Source organism: Chroicocephalus ridibundus, chromosome 2 (assembly GCF_963924245.1).
Source record: "Chroicocephalus ridibundus chromosome 2, bChrRid1.1, whole genome shotgun sequence".
Taxonomy (NCBI): domain Eukaryota; kingdom Metazoa; phylum Chordata; class Aves; order Charadriiformes; family Laridae; genus Chroicocephalus; species Chroicocephalus ridibundus.
Genome location: NC_086285.1, coordinates 63,575,640 through 63,592,532, shown reverse-complemented (window position 1 = coordinate 63,592,532; position 16,893 = coordinate 63,575,640). Strand labels below are relative to the sequence as shown.

Here is a 16,893-nt window from a genome sequence, read left to right as displayed (position 1 = left end):
GCCCCCTTGAAATGTACTTTCTTTGGAAACCTTAAACTGTGTGAGTCACCAATATATGTCATCGCAGTTAATTTTAAACGTTGATTTGAGAGAGAAAGACGCTTATGCTGTATTGCACAATTTATGAAATTACATGCATTCGTATACAAGGACACGTGACAAAGCGTTTTATTAAAATAAAAAGCTTTAATACTTTTGCATTTAAAAGATTTAGCAGAAAATAATTGCTACAAACATGCTACAACAACATACATGTTTAAAAAGTTTTCAGTGCTTTCTTCCAAAGTTCAGCATTTTGGCAAAAATAAGTTTTTCTTTATATACTTCAAAAGTTGGCTATCATAATACTGATATAAAATACTTCATGTAGGCTAAGGTCAGGTGCATAAAATACAATAAGTAATAAAACATACTGTTTGTATAAACATTTAAAGTATAAATTTCATCAGATAACATGCAAATACTGCAATATTTTAAATGGCACTTAAATACAGATACTGAGATTCTTTATAATTTTGCATCCAATATGAGATTCTGAAATGTACAAAACTATAAAAAGAACATATTTCTTCATTGAAGTCAGGTACTAGTATAGAGCTTGATTGTCATTTTACAAGCACTGAGCCCCATGTCCTGCAAATCTTCACTAGTCCAAGCAAAGACGTCTACTGAAATAGGCCCAGGGCTAGTTAGTTTTCTTCATAATAAAATATGAAAGCGTATTTACACGAGAATAAACTCTTAAATTTTTGGTAAGGTAAGTAAGTAGCAGCAATTTTTTTTTCTTCCAAAAATGATGTTTAAAAATATGTGCATGCTTTTCGTTGTCACTGATATGCATCTGAATAAAATAAAATTAACGTTCTTCAACAAACTCAAAACACTATTTTGTTCATTGCTGAAAAAAAACTCTATAAGATCCCTTCTTGCAAAAAAATCATAGATCCATAATGTCAGAACCTTCCAGAGTATTTTTATGTTTCCAAGATCAACGGAAAACAATCTAATTGTGCTGAAAACAGTCATCTGACTAGTAACGAATAAAAGAATCATCTTTTCACGTCATTCCAAATACTTTTAGTTCTTCATTGAAAAATACTAGTTCCAAATACTTTTAGTTCTTCATTGAAAAATATTAGTTCATCAGATCTTCTACAATTTTTGTTTTCTGGTTCAGTGATCAACAATTCTGAATGTCCTTCACAATAGAAACCACCGCCATACTTATGCATATTTTCTAAGCAGTTATATATAATATATTAATCCCGACAAGGTGAATAAAAGGCTTATGAACAGGGAGTGCAGAACAGGCACCACTTTAACAGAAGGAGAAGAAATGCTAAATGAAACTTGTACTTGAGATGCAATCAGGGCTGACAGCGGTACATGTGAAGCTAATGTTGGACTGTCTGAATTTATCAGCGACTCTATCTTTTCTGCTTCTTTATTGCAGGCTTCGATCTAAGGAAAGAAAAAAAAAAAGTTATTACTTCTCTTCTTGCCATGCCAATGCATAAATGTTGCTAGATGGCACAATTCAGGAAAGAAAATCTCAGTTATTCCCATCAGCACGTAAGATTTATACCACTTTTGTATTTCTGTGAAAAACATATTGGAGCTCTTATCACAGATCTTATCTCTTGTCATTGGAGATCTTGCCATAGTACTATGAAAACTACTGTGGAAGCCCTGAGAAGTAGCAAAAGGGAAGGAAGGAAGCTACATACGAGTTAATGTGGGTGATGTGTTTTGAATGGCAATGCCAAAAAGCTCACAGTAAATTATAACTAAAGTAAGTGCCTCTAAAACTGAGGACTTCCTTCCTGATCGACCAAGATACTGCCTTGAAGTCTGCAGCAGTCAAAAAAAAAAAAAAAAAAAAAAAAAAATCAGAATTTTCTCCTTATTGGGCTTTTTCTTCTAAATCAGGGAAAATTGATTTCTTTTAATGGGAAGGGAAGAGAAGAATGGAAGTAACAGGAAAACCTGAGAAAACCCAGGTTTCCATTCCCCCACTGACAGGATGATAATTATGAATTTATGTTAGAAAAATCCATTTTTTTCCACCTTACTTTATACTGCAACCCAGGAATCAATTTAGTACTAAGTCTCTTTAACAACTTTGGAAGCTGCCTCTGCTGAAGTTTTAACTTGGCAAACTTAATACGGGCGTTCCCAAAGCTTTGAAAGTTGAGGAACTTCTAGCTCAGCAACGGGTGTCACCAGTGAGATGAGCAGCTCCTCCCTGGTTTCAGGTGGCCTCTCTGATTTCAGAGTCCTCCTCTCCCCAGGAGTCTGACAGCACCTCCTGCAGATGGAGTGAGAGCTGACCAGATTGGCAAGGCTCAAGACCTTGTTTCCTAAGTCCTGGTAACGTTCTGGGCTACTTCTGCTAAAGGAGGAGACACAAGTTGGAGCCGAGCTGGACATAACGGGATTGCTCCGGTAGCATGGGCAAGCAAAATACACGCAGTACATCTGCCTGAGAAACAACTACCCTCTCAGATATCGCAGCTTCCAAAGTTCATGGCAGTGACTCTATTCCCCTCAAACTATACCATCACTTTAGCCCATCCCCAGAAACAATACCGAGCATGGACTCTAGAAATAAAATGGAAACGGGAAGCAGCTGTCAATATAAAATAAACAACAGGAAATTAACTGGCCAGAATTCTGTTTGTATTTTAAAAGACAAGAGAGAGATCGTGGGCAGGTTTTCTCTCCCCTTCCTTTTCAAAACTAAATACTTCATGTTACACTAGTACACGTCAACACGTCGGGTAACAGAATGAACCAGTCAGAACACCTGATCTCCAAAGGGATGTCGTTATGAAGTGCCGTCAACAGGGCCCGGCAAGACTATTAGAAACAACTACAAAATGGCAAGGAATTATGTTCCTTTTAATAGGAAGATGATCTCCTCACTGGTCTTGCACAGGTTAACAGGCAGAAAGTGAAAATGAAGCAACATCTCCAAGACAATAATAACGTAATACATAGCCGAATCATTGCTTCTATTGCTCTGAACTGCTCCTAAGAAAATACTGTAAGAACTCTGAGCTGCATTTGTTGTTTTACCTTTAGAGTTTAGTACTGTGAGCGTTAGGTTCTTGCTTGCTAGCATGCTGGGAACATGCAGCTACGACACAGCAAGCTGGGAAGCTTATTGTAATGTTATTTCCTTCTTAAGGTCGTAACAGCATTTTGGGATCTCCCAGCACTTTTTACCACAAGGTGGAAAGGAATATCAAAGCCAGGATGGTCTCAGAACATCCTCTTTGGTATGAGCTACTGCTTGTCACATTAATACATTGTGCACATTGACGTTATCAATGTGTACGATGTGCTTCAACCTAATATCACATATACTTCAATCTGCTTTTAACCATCACACCATACAAAGGAGTACCATTTCATACGCAGGTTTGCATTTAATATACAGTTCATATTAAATTAAGAAGTCATTCATTAATTTATTTGTTTTCCTCAGTTTGTATTTTCTGTTATTTTAGCCATAGAAAGTTGAGGGTTCTGCATTTATTAATTTTAAAACAAAAATCATACTACTCTACCCTTGGCGTTCCCTCACCTCCCTCCTGTTATTACCCACACTCAAAAGCCTCTTATCAGAAAAGCAGGATTCTCAAGACGCATTTTGCCGTCCGTAATCCTAGCTATTCAGATTTGAGTCACTAGAGAAATCCCCTTGTACTCAGTACACAGGAAAATGCACAATTTTAAAACCGCTATATTGAAAACAGTGAAGTGTACACATATAAAAAGAAAGGAAATCCATGCTGGGTAAATGAAATAACATCATAGTCTACCTGCAATGGTTTGGGGTTCTGATCCACAGGAATGATGAGAATTACAATTTCGGATTCTATGCTTAAGTATCCAAACACATCACACTGTGGCACTGAGACATGCAGGCGGATTTTTTCAAGTATGTCAAGTACTGTTATAGGCTTTTTATTTGTTACCTGGAAGAAAAGAAAGAACTTAGTGGATGATGTGATATTATGCAAAATTACCTCTCTCCTCTTCAGTTCTACTAACATTACGTCATGCCAGAAAATTTGTTTCAGCCACTTAAACTACTCATTTTTACTCTCTAGAAAAAAAACCTACCAACCAAAACGGAACTACCCCAAAACTTAAAAAAGGGAAAGGAAGAAGGGGAGAAAGCATTCTACTTCTTAAATTAACCACGGTTTTGATAGGTGTTGTTCTCCACCTTCATGGTTAGCGTGTAAATGTATCACGTCCCTCAAAATAACGTAAACGGTTCTCTGTTACAGTGGCTTGTATTCCCATGCTGGGAAACAAGAGGCGGAGCAGCCCTACCAGCTGGCACTCCTTCACCGGCACAGAACCTGTTCCAAGAGACACCAGAAATGAAGAGCTATGGCTTTGTGAAGACAGGTATGTGTCTGTATATATCAGAACATGTGACATTACGAGATGACTATGTAACTACCAGGTAAATATACTTTTCTCTGTTCTGCTCTCTGTATCCGACAAAGAACAACTTGACCATAGATGCTCAGTCTCTTTAAAGACAGCCACACCTTATTTTTTCAGGTCACTTCTGGATGTGTTGAACAGTACACATACCAACACAAATAGTTTACTTGTGATTTCTGGTCATTCTGCTGTGTTCTGTTTTCTAGCTTTAGCTGCAAGAGATCCATCCTTCTTATCCTACTGTAGCTTCATTTCTTTTAAGACGACTGGTACAGGAATGGAAATCTGGGAAATGCAACTAGACTACACGAATAAAGTTTGAAAGGTGTCACACAACACTTATTTACCAGATCTTTGAGGGATTTCCTTGTCATAGCCCCATTAAAATGTAGGCTGACATGGTGACTGATCAGCAAACCCTGTTTAAACAGTTTTAAAACAGAAGCACATGCATACTTTAAAGATTACCAATAGTGTCAAACTTGGATTTTAATGTCTTAGATTAGAAATCTAATAGATCAGAATCTTAGCAGATCCCTAATGTTTCTTTGCTCTGAGTAGATGCTGACTTTTGTTTCCTGCTATCTTTACAGAAAAGGCCAGAGGGGCTGGGGGAGGAAAAAAAAAAAAAAAAAAAAAAAGAGTCAGATTTATAGAACTCTTCAGTAATTGAAGCAATTTTTTTTCTCATATGAACCACCTGTCTCAACTAAAACAGGCATACATTACTACATCTTGCCCTCTCGGGCTGGTTAAGGTGTATGCTAGCATTTCTGGTAATGATTCCATTTATCTGAGCCTTAAGCATCTCCAGTACAATGGCTGTGTACACTCTACGTGTACGTACACTGTCAAAAGCAAGAGCTGCACACCAATCCTATCGTTTTATTGATGGAATCAGAGGAGATCGACGTCATTAACATTAATTTAATGTAGATGACAAAGGTATCAAATCTATTCAAATACACAGTTGGGCTTCTTCTACTGTGTTATTATGAGACGCTAGCTATCCTCTGACCCACACTGGAATAACAAAGGCACAGAGCTTCTAACTCTCTATACTCAGGGCAGCGTCACACCGTGCACAGTCTCCAGGCGGCTGTGACAATCTCTGGGGGCTTATTGGATGACCCATGATTGAAGTTTCCAAACCACAGAGCTTCAAACATCTGTAATTTCTAGTATTTGCTGACAGAACGCTGACTTGAATGTTTGAGACATCACATATTTTAAATGTGAAGATATATATACATATTTATATATATGAGTTCTGAAAACTTGGAAGACTGTGTATAATGGTGTTAGGTGGGCAGGAGAAGAGAAAGTCAGCAAGACTGTGGTGACAAAGGGAAGAAAAAAGAGAGGGGAAAAAAGAAGTAAACAACTACTACGTACCCTAATCCAGGTATTAGCATACTTAGTAGGTGAGAGGAGAGTAGTGAAGTTATCACCAACTACTTGAATAAGTCCAATAAATTTCTTTAACTGGAAAGCTGCCTTTTAACTTAAAACTAAAAATTCTTCTTCACAGCCACGTGTTGTAACATATTAACCGAGAAGCTGCAGTGGTCACCATGCCCCTGATACAGAGAGGTGACAAGTGGAAGACATTCCAGGATGCTGTCATGACCCAAGAGACATTGTTACTCAGCAAAATTGGTTAATACGCACGCGCGCGCACACACACACACACACAAATCTCTGAGAGGAAATCCATAGAACATCAATCGGCAGCACGCCCTTGAGATGAAAGCCAACCACACACTGGGCTGCAACAGCAAGAACAGAACCAGTAGAAGTCAATGTCCCCCTTTATTTATATACTCCCCAGTTCCCCTCTGGCCGTGCTGCCGAACTGGAGAGAGTCCAGCAGCATTCAGCTTGTGGAATCTCCGCTCATAGAGGTTTTAAAAAACTCAGCTGTCCAAGCTGATCTAACCTTGCTTTGAGCAGGGAGTTGGACTAGACCCCTCTAGGGGTCCTGTTGAAACTGATTTTTTCTGTGCTTTTTACAACAAGAGCTAACTCTCTCCACTTCTAAACATATAAATAGGTTAATGTAGTTTTATACCGTTTTGGGGAAATTATCTTTCTTCTTGATATTTAAAAAAATTAAAATCATGTGCAGATGCAAACATTAATTGTTTTGCTTCACTCGGCATCATCATCATATTGCTCTGTCTTGTGATGTTGTGCCAAAAATCAAGCGTTCTGCTCTGTTCCATATATTGAAGCATAAAAGCAGAGGTCAATAAAGAGCCATCCTTTTATACATCACATGGGGAGTCTGGGCCTAGTATGTTGTGTCCAGTGACAGACAATCAACATCAGAAGATCCATCTTACTTTGAAAGGTTTTTAAAGAGCAGCAATGAGGGACGCTAGTGTCTAACTTACAGAGATGTTAAATTAAAACCCAATATTTTAGCTGATGAGCAGCAAAATCAGTGACTACTGTCTAGATAAACCAAAGACTGTAAAACAATCCAATTTAAACATAAGGCAATGTCAGAACTAAGTTACTTGCATTAGGAAATAGCGAGCTAGAAGAAAAATCTTAACAAGAAGGCCATAAATAACAAATATCCACTCTATTACTACCATGAAATAGATTCAGTTCCTGTATCACTTGTCTTTACTATGACAAGTCATTTAAACTGCAAACCCGAATGTGCTTGTTTGTGCCTATTCTAATTCTGTTTTGCTTTGCATTGTAATTCAATTTCTATGCCTGATATTAAGAAATAAAGGAAAGTATAAACAGTATAAAGAAAAAAAAAAATCAAATCCCACACTATCTGCTGAAAAATAATTGGTTTTATGTGTTAACTTTTCAGAAGAGAGTATAGAGTAACTTGACTTTACCATGTACCACTTAACATAAGGCACGATTAAACTGTTTACCCTTGCAAAAGTATCCAGCTTGTCTTTGTCATATAATATTCTCAGCATTCCAGCACATAGTGGACAGCAGGCTCCTATGTGAATAAAAAAAAATACCTCATGAATAAAAGCAAATGGTCTTTTTACTTTTAGGTAAGCAGAGGTCAGAAGTTGAACATTGACTGAGAATGAAAATAGGAGAACTGCCAAAGCAAAGTGAATCTTTCAATCTGATAGCAGAATTGCACGATTTCTAAGACTTCTTAACATTAAAAAAATTTATAATGCAAAAGCAGTCACCTTTCAACAAACATTTACTACTATCGACATGAAGCAATCAGATGAATTTTCATTTGTTTCCAGATGATACATTTTTGTAAGCTAAAAACCACAGGCACTTTGTATACTACAAGACAAGGTTTTGTATGGATGCATGCATACGCAACTGCAGAAATCATGATTTAAAGAGCTGAAAGAGATAGGACATGACAGAAAACAATTATGTACACTGCAAAAGTTAATTTATGCAGTTATACCATGTTGGAGCTTAGAATCTTTATATAATGGGAGAGAAGAAGGGCTTGTCTGACAGATCTGTGTTTAATACAGAAGCATGTCATATTTCTCCTACAGTTTTTCCTCACTATCTCAGAAACCAAAGGGCTACTATTTCAACTTTCAACCCATGACTGTGTATTTAATTCCCACCCCCAACTTAGTATATATAAATTCACATTTGTGACTTTGACATTATTAAATGTAATACCAAAGCACAAAGACCCTTTTTCAAAGCAGTGAATGAGAAAAATTCATAAAACTGTTTCTTTTTAAAAACTGAGCATTCCTTGCTCTGTGTATTACCTGTGATTAGTTATTGCCTGTTTCATAAAGGAAGTATTTGTGAAAATAGTAAAAAACCAGTTCAAAACAGCAAAACTGCAAAACTATTCGTACTGTTTTCCTCTTTCACAGTACTGTAAATACATATGGTATCTTACTCTGTCTTCTAATTAAATATAATTTTTGTTCTTCTGGGAACTCTGACGATACTCTGGCATTCCAGTGTGGTATTTGTGCTGCCACTTTCGAAAAATTACTTGTCCAATTCCCAGTGACATTCTACCCTAGACACCACAGACCGCAGTCGTTTCTCCCAAACCAGTCCTATGGGGACAACTGCAAGTTCCTAAAGATTGAAGGGGCATGACTCCTAAAGCCAAGGCCTTTCCACTTCAGAATTACTCAGCTGAGTCCTTCTAGCCCTAAGGATGAAGGATCTCTACTTCATCCTTTCTCTTAGATGTCTCAAAGACATTATGGAAGACAATATTTTAAAGCATAAGTTTTGTTCCAAATATACACTGATTTATACACGGAGCCTGGAAACTCTCTCCTGTCTACAGTAAATTTCAACAGCGGATTAACATACCTGGTGCAATAACTGGTTTGCAGCCAGTAGCAGAAAGCTGGGGACATTTAACAAAGGCACATTCTGTATGAAAACCATAGTCTGAGAGAACACCTACAGCCTGACAGTGTCCGTAATAGTCAACAGCCACACGGTCGGAATAGGCAGCACAGACACTGCTGTAGGTTTCTCCGTTATGTCCACAAACAGGTTCCACTGATTTGCAAAACGGCTGAAACACACAGAAATGTTTCAAAGATGAATTTATTTGTGCTACAGACAAAACTTCAGAGTCCTTTTCACATTAGGAAACCCAAAGTTAATGGGAATTCGCTGGTAATATTGTTAAACATTCAAAAAAGTAGGAAATCTAGAGTAAATAACCTGCCAGTTTATGAATGGCTAATAAATGCAAAGAATAAACACTTAAAGAAGGTGACAGAAAAATGTAAGTTGGAATCTGAGAAATATACAGTAAGACATGTTTTGGGAAACAACATTTTTTGTTCTGTGCTAATGCTTAAATAAAATGACCGTGTCATTTAAATTAATCTACTTATTAAGATTATTATAATTTTATTGTGTAATAAAGTATTATTTTATTAATAAAATTAATTTTTCAACAAGATATTTACTATTATAGTATTAATTGATTAATATCTTAATGACTTATTAACAATTTATTTATTCATTCATCTCAGTGTGGTTTTGTGTTCTTAAAATTTAGTGCATGCACGCATGTTGAGTCACCGTCCCTGGAGGTATTTAAAAGACACGTCAATGTGGTGCTTAGGGACATGGTTTAGTGATGGACTAGGCAGTGCCAGGTTTATGGTTGGACTCTATGATCTTACAGGTCTTTTCCAACCTAAATGATCCTATGTATTTCTAACACGTTATTTGAAAAGCTAAATTTATACACTTATTTTGGAAGAATAAAATCCATTACTAGACACCTGTCAAAAATATTTATTGTTGAGACCTTTACACCTATAAAAATAGATTTATTGTGTCCATTTTCTCTCAGAAAAACATATCTAGTGTGTCACTTGATTCAAACACATGTAAAAAAAAAAATCAAAGAAAACTGTAATATAGTTTCTTTCTATCCTGCCTGTGCGTGTATATTAGTCCAACATACTCAAGAGGTCAAATGCCAATAAACTAAGTTTCTGAACATGGACAGAAGCAAATGGAATTGCTGACTCTTTGCAGACAAGGTATGCCTAATACTTTTGTCCAAACTCTTGTGACATAACACAACTCATTCCACAACTTCTTGCTAAGGTCTAAATATTTTATTAAACTAACTAGTAATTCAAGTAAGTCACCATAGCTGTATGATCACTGCATATCCTCTGAAGTAGCGATACAGTTACAGTTTCTATGTTACACACCTAAACTAACAACAAAACAGAGAGAGGACAAGTAAAAGTGAGCACTCCAAACAACTTCATATTTTGCAGACATCTTCCCTATAAAAGAAAGAGTGAAAACCTAAAGCTACCAGTGTCAAAGACTTCATGAACACGGACACAACTAGACATATAACTGCTGGAGAAAAAAAAACCAGCCATGCAATATTCCTTTGATTCTTACTGTTCAAGAGCCAAACATTCTCTGATATCTCATGAGATATCTGATGTGCAATGAGAGGAATTATCTGAACTTAACAAGGTTACTGAAAAAGGGCAAGAAAAAGAAGGTATGAAGACAGAAAAGGCAGAAACTAAGAGTGGGTTAGAAGAGCAACCGCATTTAGAAAACAGAAAAACCCTGAAAAAATGTTCTGTACTTCTAAGAATTTCCATGAGTTGAGACCAATAGAGGTCTCAAATCAATTTTCATCATTTGAGGAAAAATCTGGAGATGAACAGCCTATCAATGATAAAGCCAGCAACTTTGAAAAGAGTAGCTCCTGACTTCTCTGTGAAGCGACAGAAATAGCTTGTCTACCAACACTGTAGGGAGTGGTGGGATGGAAGGACTAAACCTGATCTTAATCCTTCTCAGGGACTAACACGAAGACTAATGCCATCCAGACTAACTAAAGAAAATATTACAGACTGCCTAGTCTCCAACAAAACTTAGGTTACAGATCCTGAACAATGAACTTTGTAAACCTGGGGCACAATCACACAAAATGCCAGAGACTTTCTATGACTGGGCATTAATTTTTATTTAAAACAAGTTCAAACTGGTGAAATAGTGAAAAATATAGGATCACTTAATATAAATATCAGAGTATTATTCCCAAGAAAGCATAAGTAAAGCTTTTGATTGGTTTTGAGACAACTGTTAGCAGAGAAACACTTGACAAAATTCTGAATATAATTTTGTAAGAGTATTTTTGATGCTAGTGAGAATTAAATTTTTAAAGGATTAGTTTCAATGAAAGCATTTTGTAAGCTATAAAAACAAAAATATTACAAAGTTTAACATTAAAGAACAGAGAAGGTTTGATATTTATTGCTAGAACCACTTCCTACCTGGCATGGTCCTCGGTATGCTAAACTTTTTCCTTTTTGGTACAAAGTACACAAGTTACTGTATTCCACGTTGTCTGTGTCACAAACAGGATCCCGTGTCTGGTCACAATTTAACTGCCTTGGCACACATTCATGCTGGCTACATTCAAACTTTTCAAAACTAGTCAGGCAAACTTGTTTCCTTGGTATGCACCTGCATAAAGTAATAATAATTTCATATCATGTCATAGGATTATTATTTTTTTTTAAGTCTCAAAATATTCAGGGAAAACATTTTCAGTGAAATTTTTTTCCAGAGCTAACTATGGTTCAGCAGAGCTGCAGGAAATACATGTGATAAAACATTCTGAATAGTCAATTTTGGGTCTCATCATAAACCTGAAACTGGTTCACACCACGTTTAGTCAATGTTTGTGGACACAGCTACAGTTTCCACTAAAATAAATCTTTTACCAAGTATTTTTCAATGGATTTTCAAAAAAGGCTTGGATAAACTTCTTGCCAACTCCCAAGCTTCATTTTGTAATGCGTATTTTGTAATGTGTATTTAAGGAAAACTAGAGAAAACATGAACACACAAACAGTGAACTGCAAGAGGAAAAGCTTATACTGCAGAAGTCTAGCAAAGGCAGTGAAAACAAGGCTTAGAAGATTATATGGTTTCAATTACAAGTATCTAATTGGATTCTAGCTTTGTACGCTCAGTATATTATATCACAAACAATCTTGGGGATGACTGCAAACAAACTGAAAAATCTGGTATTAACACAATTCCCTTATTTGGTATGTCATCCCTCTCAAGCCTTTACAGATAAGAAGTAAAGAGCAATAAAGGGCAGAAATTCTTTCCTCTCTCTATTAAATATGTACCTTCCATGGTCTTGTCCACAGAACATTTGCCGTATGCCCTGCAAGACATCCCTCTGCTAGAGAAATGCCATCCAGTAGAGTCTGATGAAAGGTCCAATGGCTTTTTCAACAATCTCATCCTTCTATAAATGACAACAGTGCTACCACTGGATTACGTATAATGCATCCTTATTCCCTCCGAGTGCTGCTGTCCTACATATTTTCCTTCTATATTAGGGAAGACTCAGAAATTCTGAGATTTAAACACTTTACGAGTGGAATATAGGGTCTTAAATAGACTCAAAGCACTTCAGAGATGTTTTAAAATGAGCATGTTTAGTTTATGCTACATTATCAAACTGAGACAGAAAAATGTATTGTGTACAGTCCCTTACTGAAACTACAATTTAAAGTTATTGTATAAAACTGAAAAACCTCTCTTACTTTCCAAATTAAAAATTTAAAAGGTAAAAAGTGTATATCCGCTACACACCTTTGAAATTGCAGTTTTCAATGCCATAATGGCTGTTACAGCTACAAAAGTACAGTGTTTTCTCTGCAGTATTCTGCATCAATGCATTTAAAGTGCAGAAAAAGGAAAAAAAAATAAAATTGCTATCATCAGTTTTCATGAAAGCACAGTATTACACAACTTCTTATGGTGGCTTGCTTTGAAAACAGAAAAATGTACAAATTCAAAGGAGACTGTAGTATTGCACAATACTGAGAAAATTGAAGACAGACACCAATATTATGAGCTACAGACTTTGATTTCTGTAAAAAAGGTCAGGTTTTCTTTTCTCCTGACACTAGGACAGAGCATATTTTTGTTTTAATGTGTTCATCTATAAAGATTTTGTTTTTTCTGACATTGAAAAAACAGAGATTGGACAGACACAGTTTTCACAAGATATCAACCTTTTTAAGGGAAACTCGAGTCTTCCAGACTGACCAATATTTTCCTACTTTAGAGGTAAAAAGCACAGATTGTTGTCTGAATAAGCAAGAACGAATCCAAGTCTTGAATTCTGGTGTGGGTTTTTTTTTTTAAACTACGAGAAGGACATGTGAAATATAGTAGTAAAACGACACTTTTGCCATTTCAACAAAATAGGATTCTCCCATTTTTGAAAGCATACAGCAGTCTTCTTTTATTGCTAATGCTGAGATCTGAATAATTAATTTAAAAGATACAGCACTACATAAACAGAACCAAGACTTGGCAGTTATTACAGTCCATTATTAATTACGTTAAATAAAAATAGCTACTTCAAGCAGTTATTTTTATTGGAGTACCCCAAAAGTAGAATGTTACTACAACACATTCAAAGAAAAAGTAAATCTGCTTCACGAGTAGATGATGCAAAAGAAAAGCTTAAAAACATATTTTGCTTTTACCTCTGGTTTTTATTACAAGGGTTAGGGTTACAAGGATCCTTGGAAATACACGATCCAAATTCGAATTGATTGTCCTGGAGCCCAACACAACGAGCTATACATGCACTTGGATACGTGCGTCCATTTTGACCACATACTGGTACAAACTGATCTACACAGTTACATGGTAAACCTGTAAGAGCAACACACAGAACAGGAATTTGGTGCACACTTATTTTCTATGACAGAAGACACACAAGGGGTCAACTAAGATATCTCTGACTTCCCGCAAATGCAAACATGTGCCCTATCTTCACCCACTTCCTCCCTCCTGTAAGTCAGCAATGCTGTAGCACATACACACTTTTAAGTAGTCGGAAGGGAAGTTTGTGCCCTGCCTCCTTGCTAATTCTACTCAGCTTTCTCCATTTTTCCCCCAAACTCCTTATCTCTCGTCCCCAGTGGCATTAACCCGTCTCCACCTATTTTTACATATTACCAGAAGTTTTATTTTTCAGTACTGATTTTTTTTTTTTAAAGGTATGTGCTTTTTCTGAAGTGCAGCTTGGACATGAGGGAAATAAATAGTTAAAAGAACATAATAGTAACGAATTATCACGTGTTTTCCATTAATACTGTAGAAAGAATTTTGATGCTAAACCTCGCTCTAAGATTATCAAGCTTGCCGTTTCCATAGTTTGGAAAGTTACCTGTAAACTTCCGACGTTCATCTTCTGAACTATGCTCAGTCAGACACTGACGTGTAGAACATATCAAGTTTCCAGCAAAACATGAACAGACATTACAATCTATATTAAAGGATGTTCCATGGCCTTAAAAAAAAAAAAAAAGAAAAAAGCAAATGCCTACAATCAATAAATATGGATATATATATAGTCTTATGGTATATTTGCATTACATAGGTATTACATCTTAAATATAAATTGTTCCTGTAATTTCCCTTATTCAGTTTCTTTTCCTATTGAAATTTCTCTTTTCTTAGATTTCAAGTTCTGCTTTATTCATTTAAAGAAAAAGTCTGTTCACATGTGTTGTTGATTAATTAGTTAAAAACAAGGAAGCAAGCACTTGTATCCTTTTAAAACCTGTAAAAGTTAGGCTTTTTTTTTTTTAAGAACAATTAAAAGCTGCAAAAAGAAATACACTCAGAAAACAGAAGTAGCGGTGGCATAGTACACAGCACTTCTATTAATTCTGGCTATCAATCTATTATTTTTAAATTTAAAGCTTTTGTAAAGATACATTCTTCTCCTAAATTAGTTTTACGTAAGACTGCTAAATTTTCAGCCAGAATCTCATACACAAAACTCCTCTGCAGTTCTCTTTTCTTTCCTTTGTGTGTACTTTTTTTCAAGAGGTAAAAAGTGCCAATGCTTCATTCCAGCCTTCATTGGTTTGTAACATCCATTATAGTCATAATTTCAGCCTCAACAAGGAGTACAAGTTACAATGCAGCTTTGTCCAAAGCAGGGAATAAGAAAGATTATAGCAAAGCTGAACAGAAACCCGGATCTAGATTCAGCATGAGACACACATAAATACAGAGGTCGGTGTTCACTCACTGGCTTTCTGAAAGGAGCCCTTAATAATGCAACTGACACCATCACAGCTGCTTTTTGAGGATGGAGCAATCTGCTTAATTTTTGCATAAGTGAGTAACTTTTTCCACAGCTGAATCTAAGAGTCAAACTGCAAATTTTGGGAATTTTTCTTTTAATTTAGCAATTCCAGTTTGGTTTTGTGAACTGTCCATATGATTGCTCTTCACTGTGTTGTATGTTTTATGTAAATTTAATACACGTTGATGACAGACGATCTATCCATAACCCAGTCAGTTGTTAAAGACTATGAAAAACCACACAGCTCTTCAGGAAAACATAAGAGTAACTGTGCCTTACAAAATTAGGCAATTCTCTCTAATCTTTCAAAGGGTTGAGATTAAGGATTAGAATTTTTGAAAAATATTACAGGGGCACAAAGTATTTCAGCAATTTGGAAGAGGTACTCCTAGGCAAATGATGGCAGAACAAGAGGGGATGGAAGAGAAAGACTCTGTAGTACAAAAAGCTCTATTTAAAGCACAGTACTACCCAAGGAGGAGGAATTTGTCAGCAGGAAAGAAGAAGAGTTTCCAAGATTTGAAGGTTATGCCAAACACAGGATCTCTTAGGTGTTTCTTCAGGGTAAAGAGTAATTGCCTTAGGATCCAGCTGAAAACTGCAAGACTATTGGCTTTCACTATCAAAGAGTACACACAGCAAACTTCACCAGTAATAATTTCATAGAATGTGCTGGGTTGGAAGGGACCTTTAAAGGTCATCTAGTCCAACCCCCCTGCAGGAAGCAGTAAGGGACATCTTCAACGAGATCAGGTTGCTCAGAGCCTCATCAAGCCTGGCCTAGAATGTCTCCAGGGATGCGGCCTCTGCCACCTCTCTGGGCAACCTGGGCCAGGGTCTCACCACCCTCATTGTAAAGAACTTCATCCTAATGTCTAATCTAAACCTACCCTGCTCTAGTTTAAAACCATTGCCCCTTGTCCTATCGCTACATGCCCTTGCAAACAGCCCCTACTCAGCTTTCTTGTAGGCCCCCTTCAGGTACTGCAAGGCCACTAATAAGGTCTCCCCAGAGCCTTCTCTTCTCCAGGCTGAACAAGCCCAACTCTCTCAGCCTGTCCTCATAGCAAAGCTGCTTCAGCCCTTGGATCATCTTCGTGGCCCTCCGCTGGACCCACTCCAGCAGGTCCATGTCCTTTGTATATAACGCGCTTCCTAATAATTTCATAATTGGAATCAATTCACAACACAAGAAAAAGCCAGCATCAGATAAAGCATTCAGGGTTCTTTGGTTTATACAGAATGGTTTTAAAAAACACAGTTCAGATTTTATGACTAAACCCTAGCTTTTTGCAACTGACATATAAACCAATTAAATATAGTAACTACAAAAAGTTCATATGGTGACCATATATTTTTAATTATTTGTTTTTGATAGTAAATTCCAAATCCACTAGATGATGTAATTTTTATCTTTTATTATGTAATACCTAGAGTCTTAATCACCACACACACTTAATGAGTAATTATAGCAAAAGAGAAGAAGCTGTCTGGTTTTGTGGTGGTTTGTTTGTTTTAAATGGACATCATTTACTCAATACCTACCAGTTACACACATTGTCATTACAGTTAGCACAACTGACAGCTGTACACTGTGCAAATATAAAACACAAACAAAACTTCAGACATTTTTGTGATTATTTTCACCAATAACCTGAAAAAGTGCAAGTTTGTTTGGACAGAATGATTGATAAAAGCTTTCAGTCACCATTTAAATAATATATTTGCTAATGTCTGTATTTTAAAAGCATCTGCTTTCACCAGATACTTTCTATAGCTGT

At 36.5% G+C, this 16,893-nt stretch overlaps 1 protein-coding gene across 1 annotated transcript in view; it reads right to left on the bottom strand.

Moving 5' to 3' along the window:
• Window positions 1-223: 223 nt before the first annotated feature.
• RECK (reversion inducing cysteine rich protein with kazal motifs) overlaps window positions 224-16,893 on the bottom strand; it is a 65,615-nt gene continuing 48,945 nt past the window's right edge. Inside the window, 7 exon segments of the mRNA XM_063325720.1 lie at window positions 224-1,461; window positions 3,828-3,983; window positions 7,371-7,444; window positions 8,779-8,989; window positions 11,247-11,439; window positions 13,494-13,665; window positions 14,183-14,305. Coding sequence (XP_063181790.1) covers window positions 1,246-1,461; window positions 3,828-3,983; window positions 7,371-7,444; window positions 8,779-8,989; window positions 11,247-11,439; window positions 13,494-13,665; window positions 14,183-14,305 — 1,145 coding nt within the window. The 3' untranslated portion in view covers window positions 224-1,245.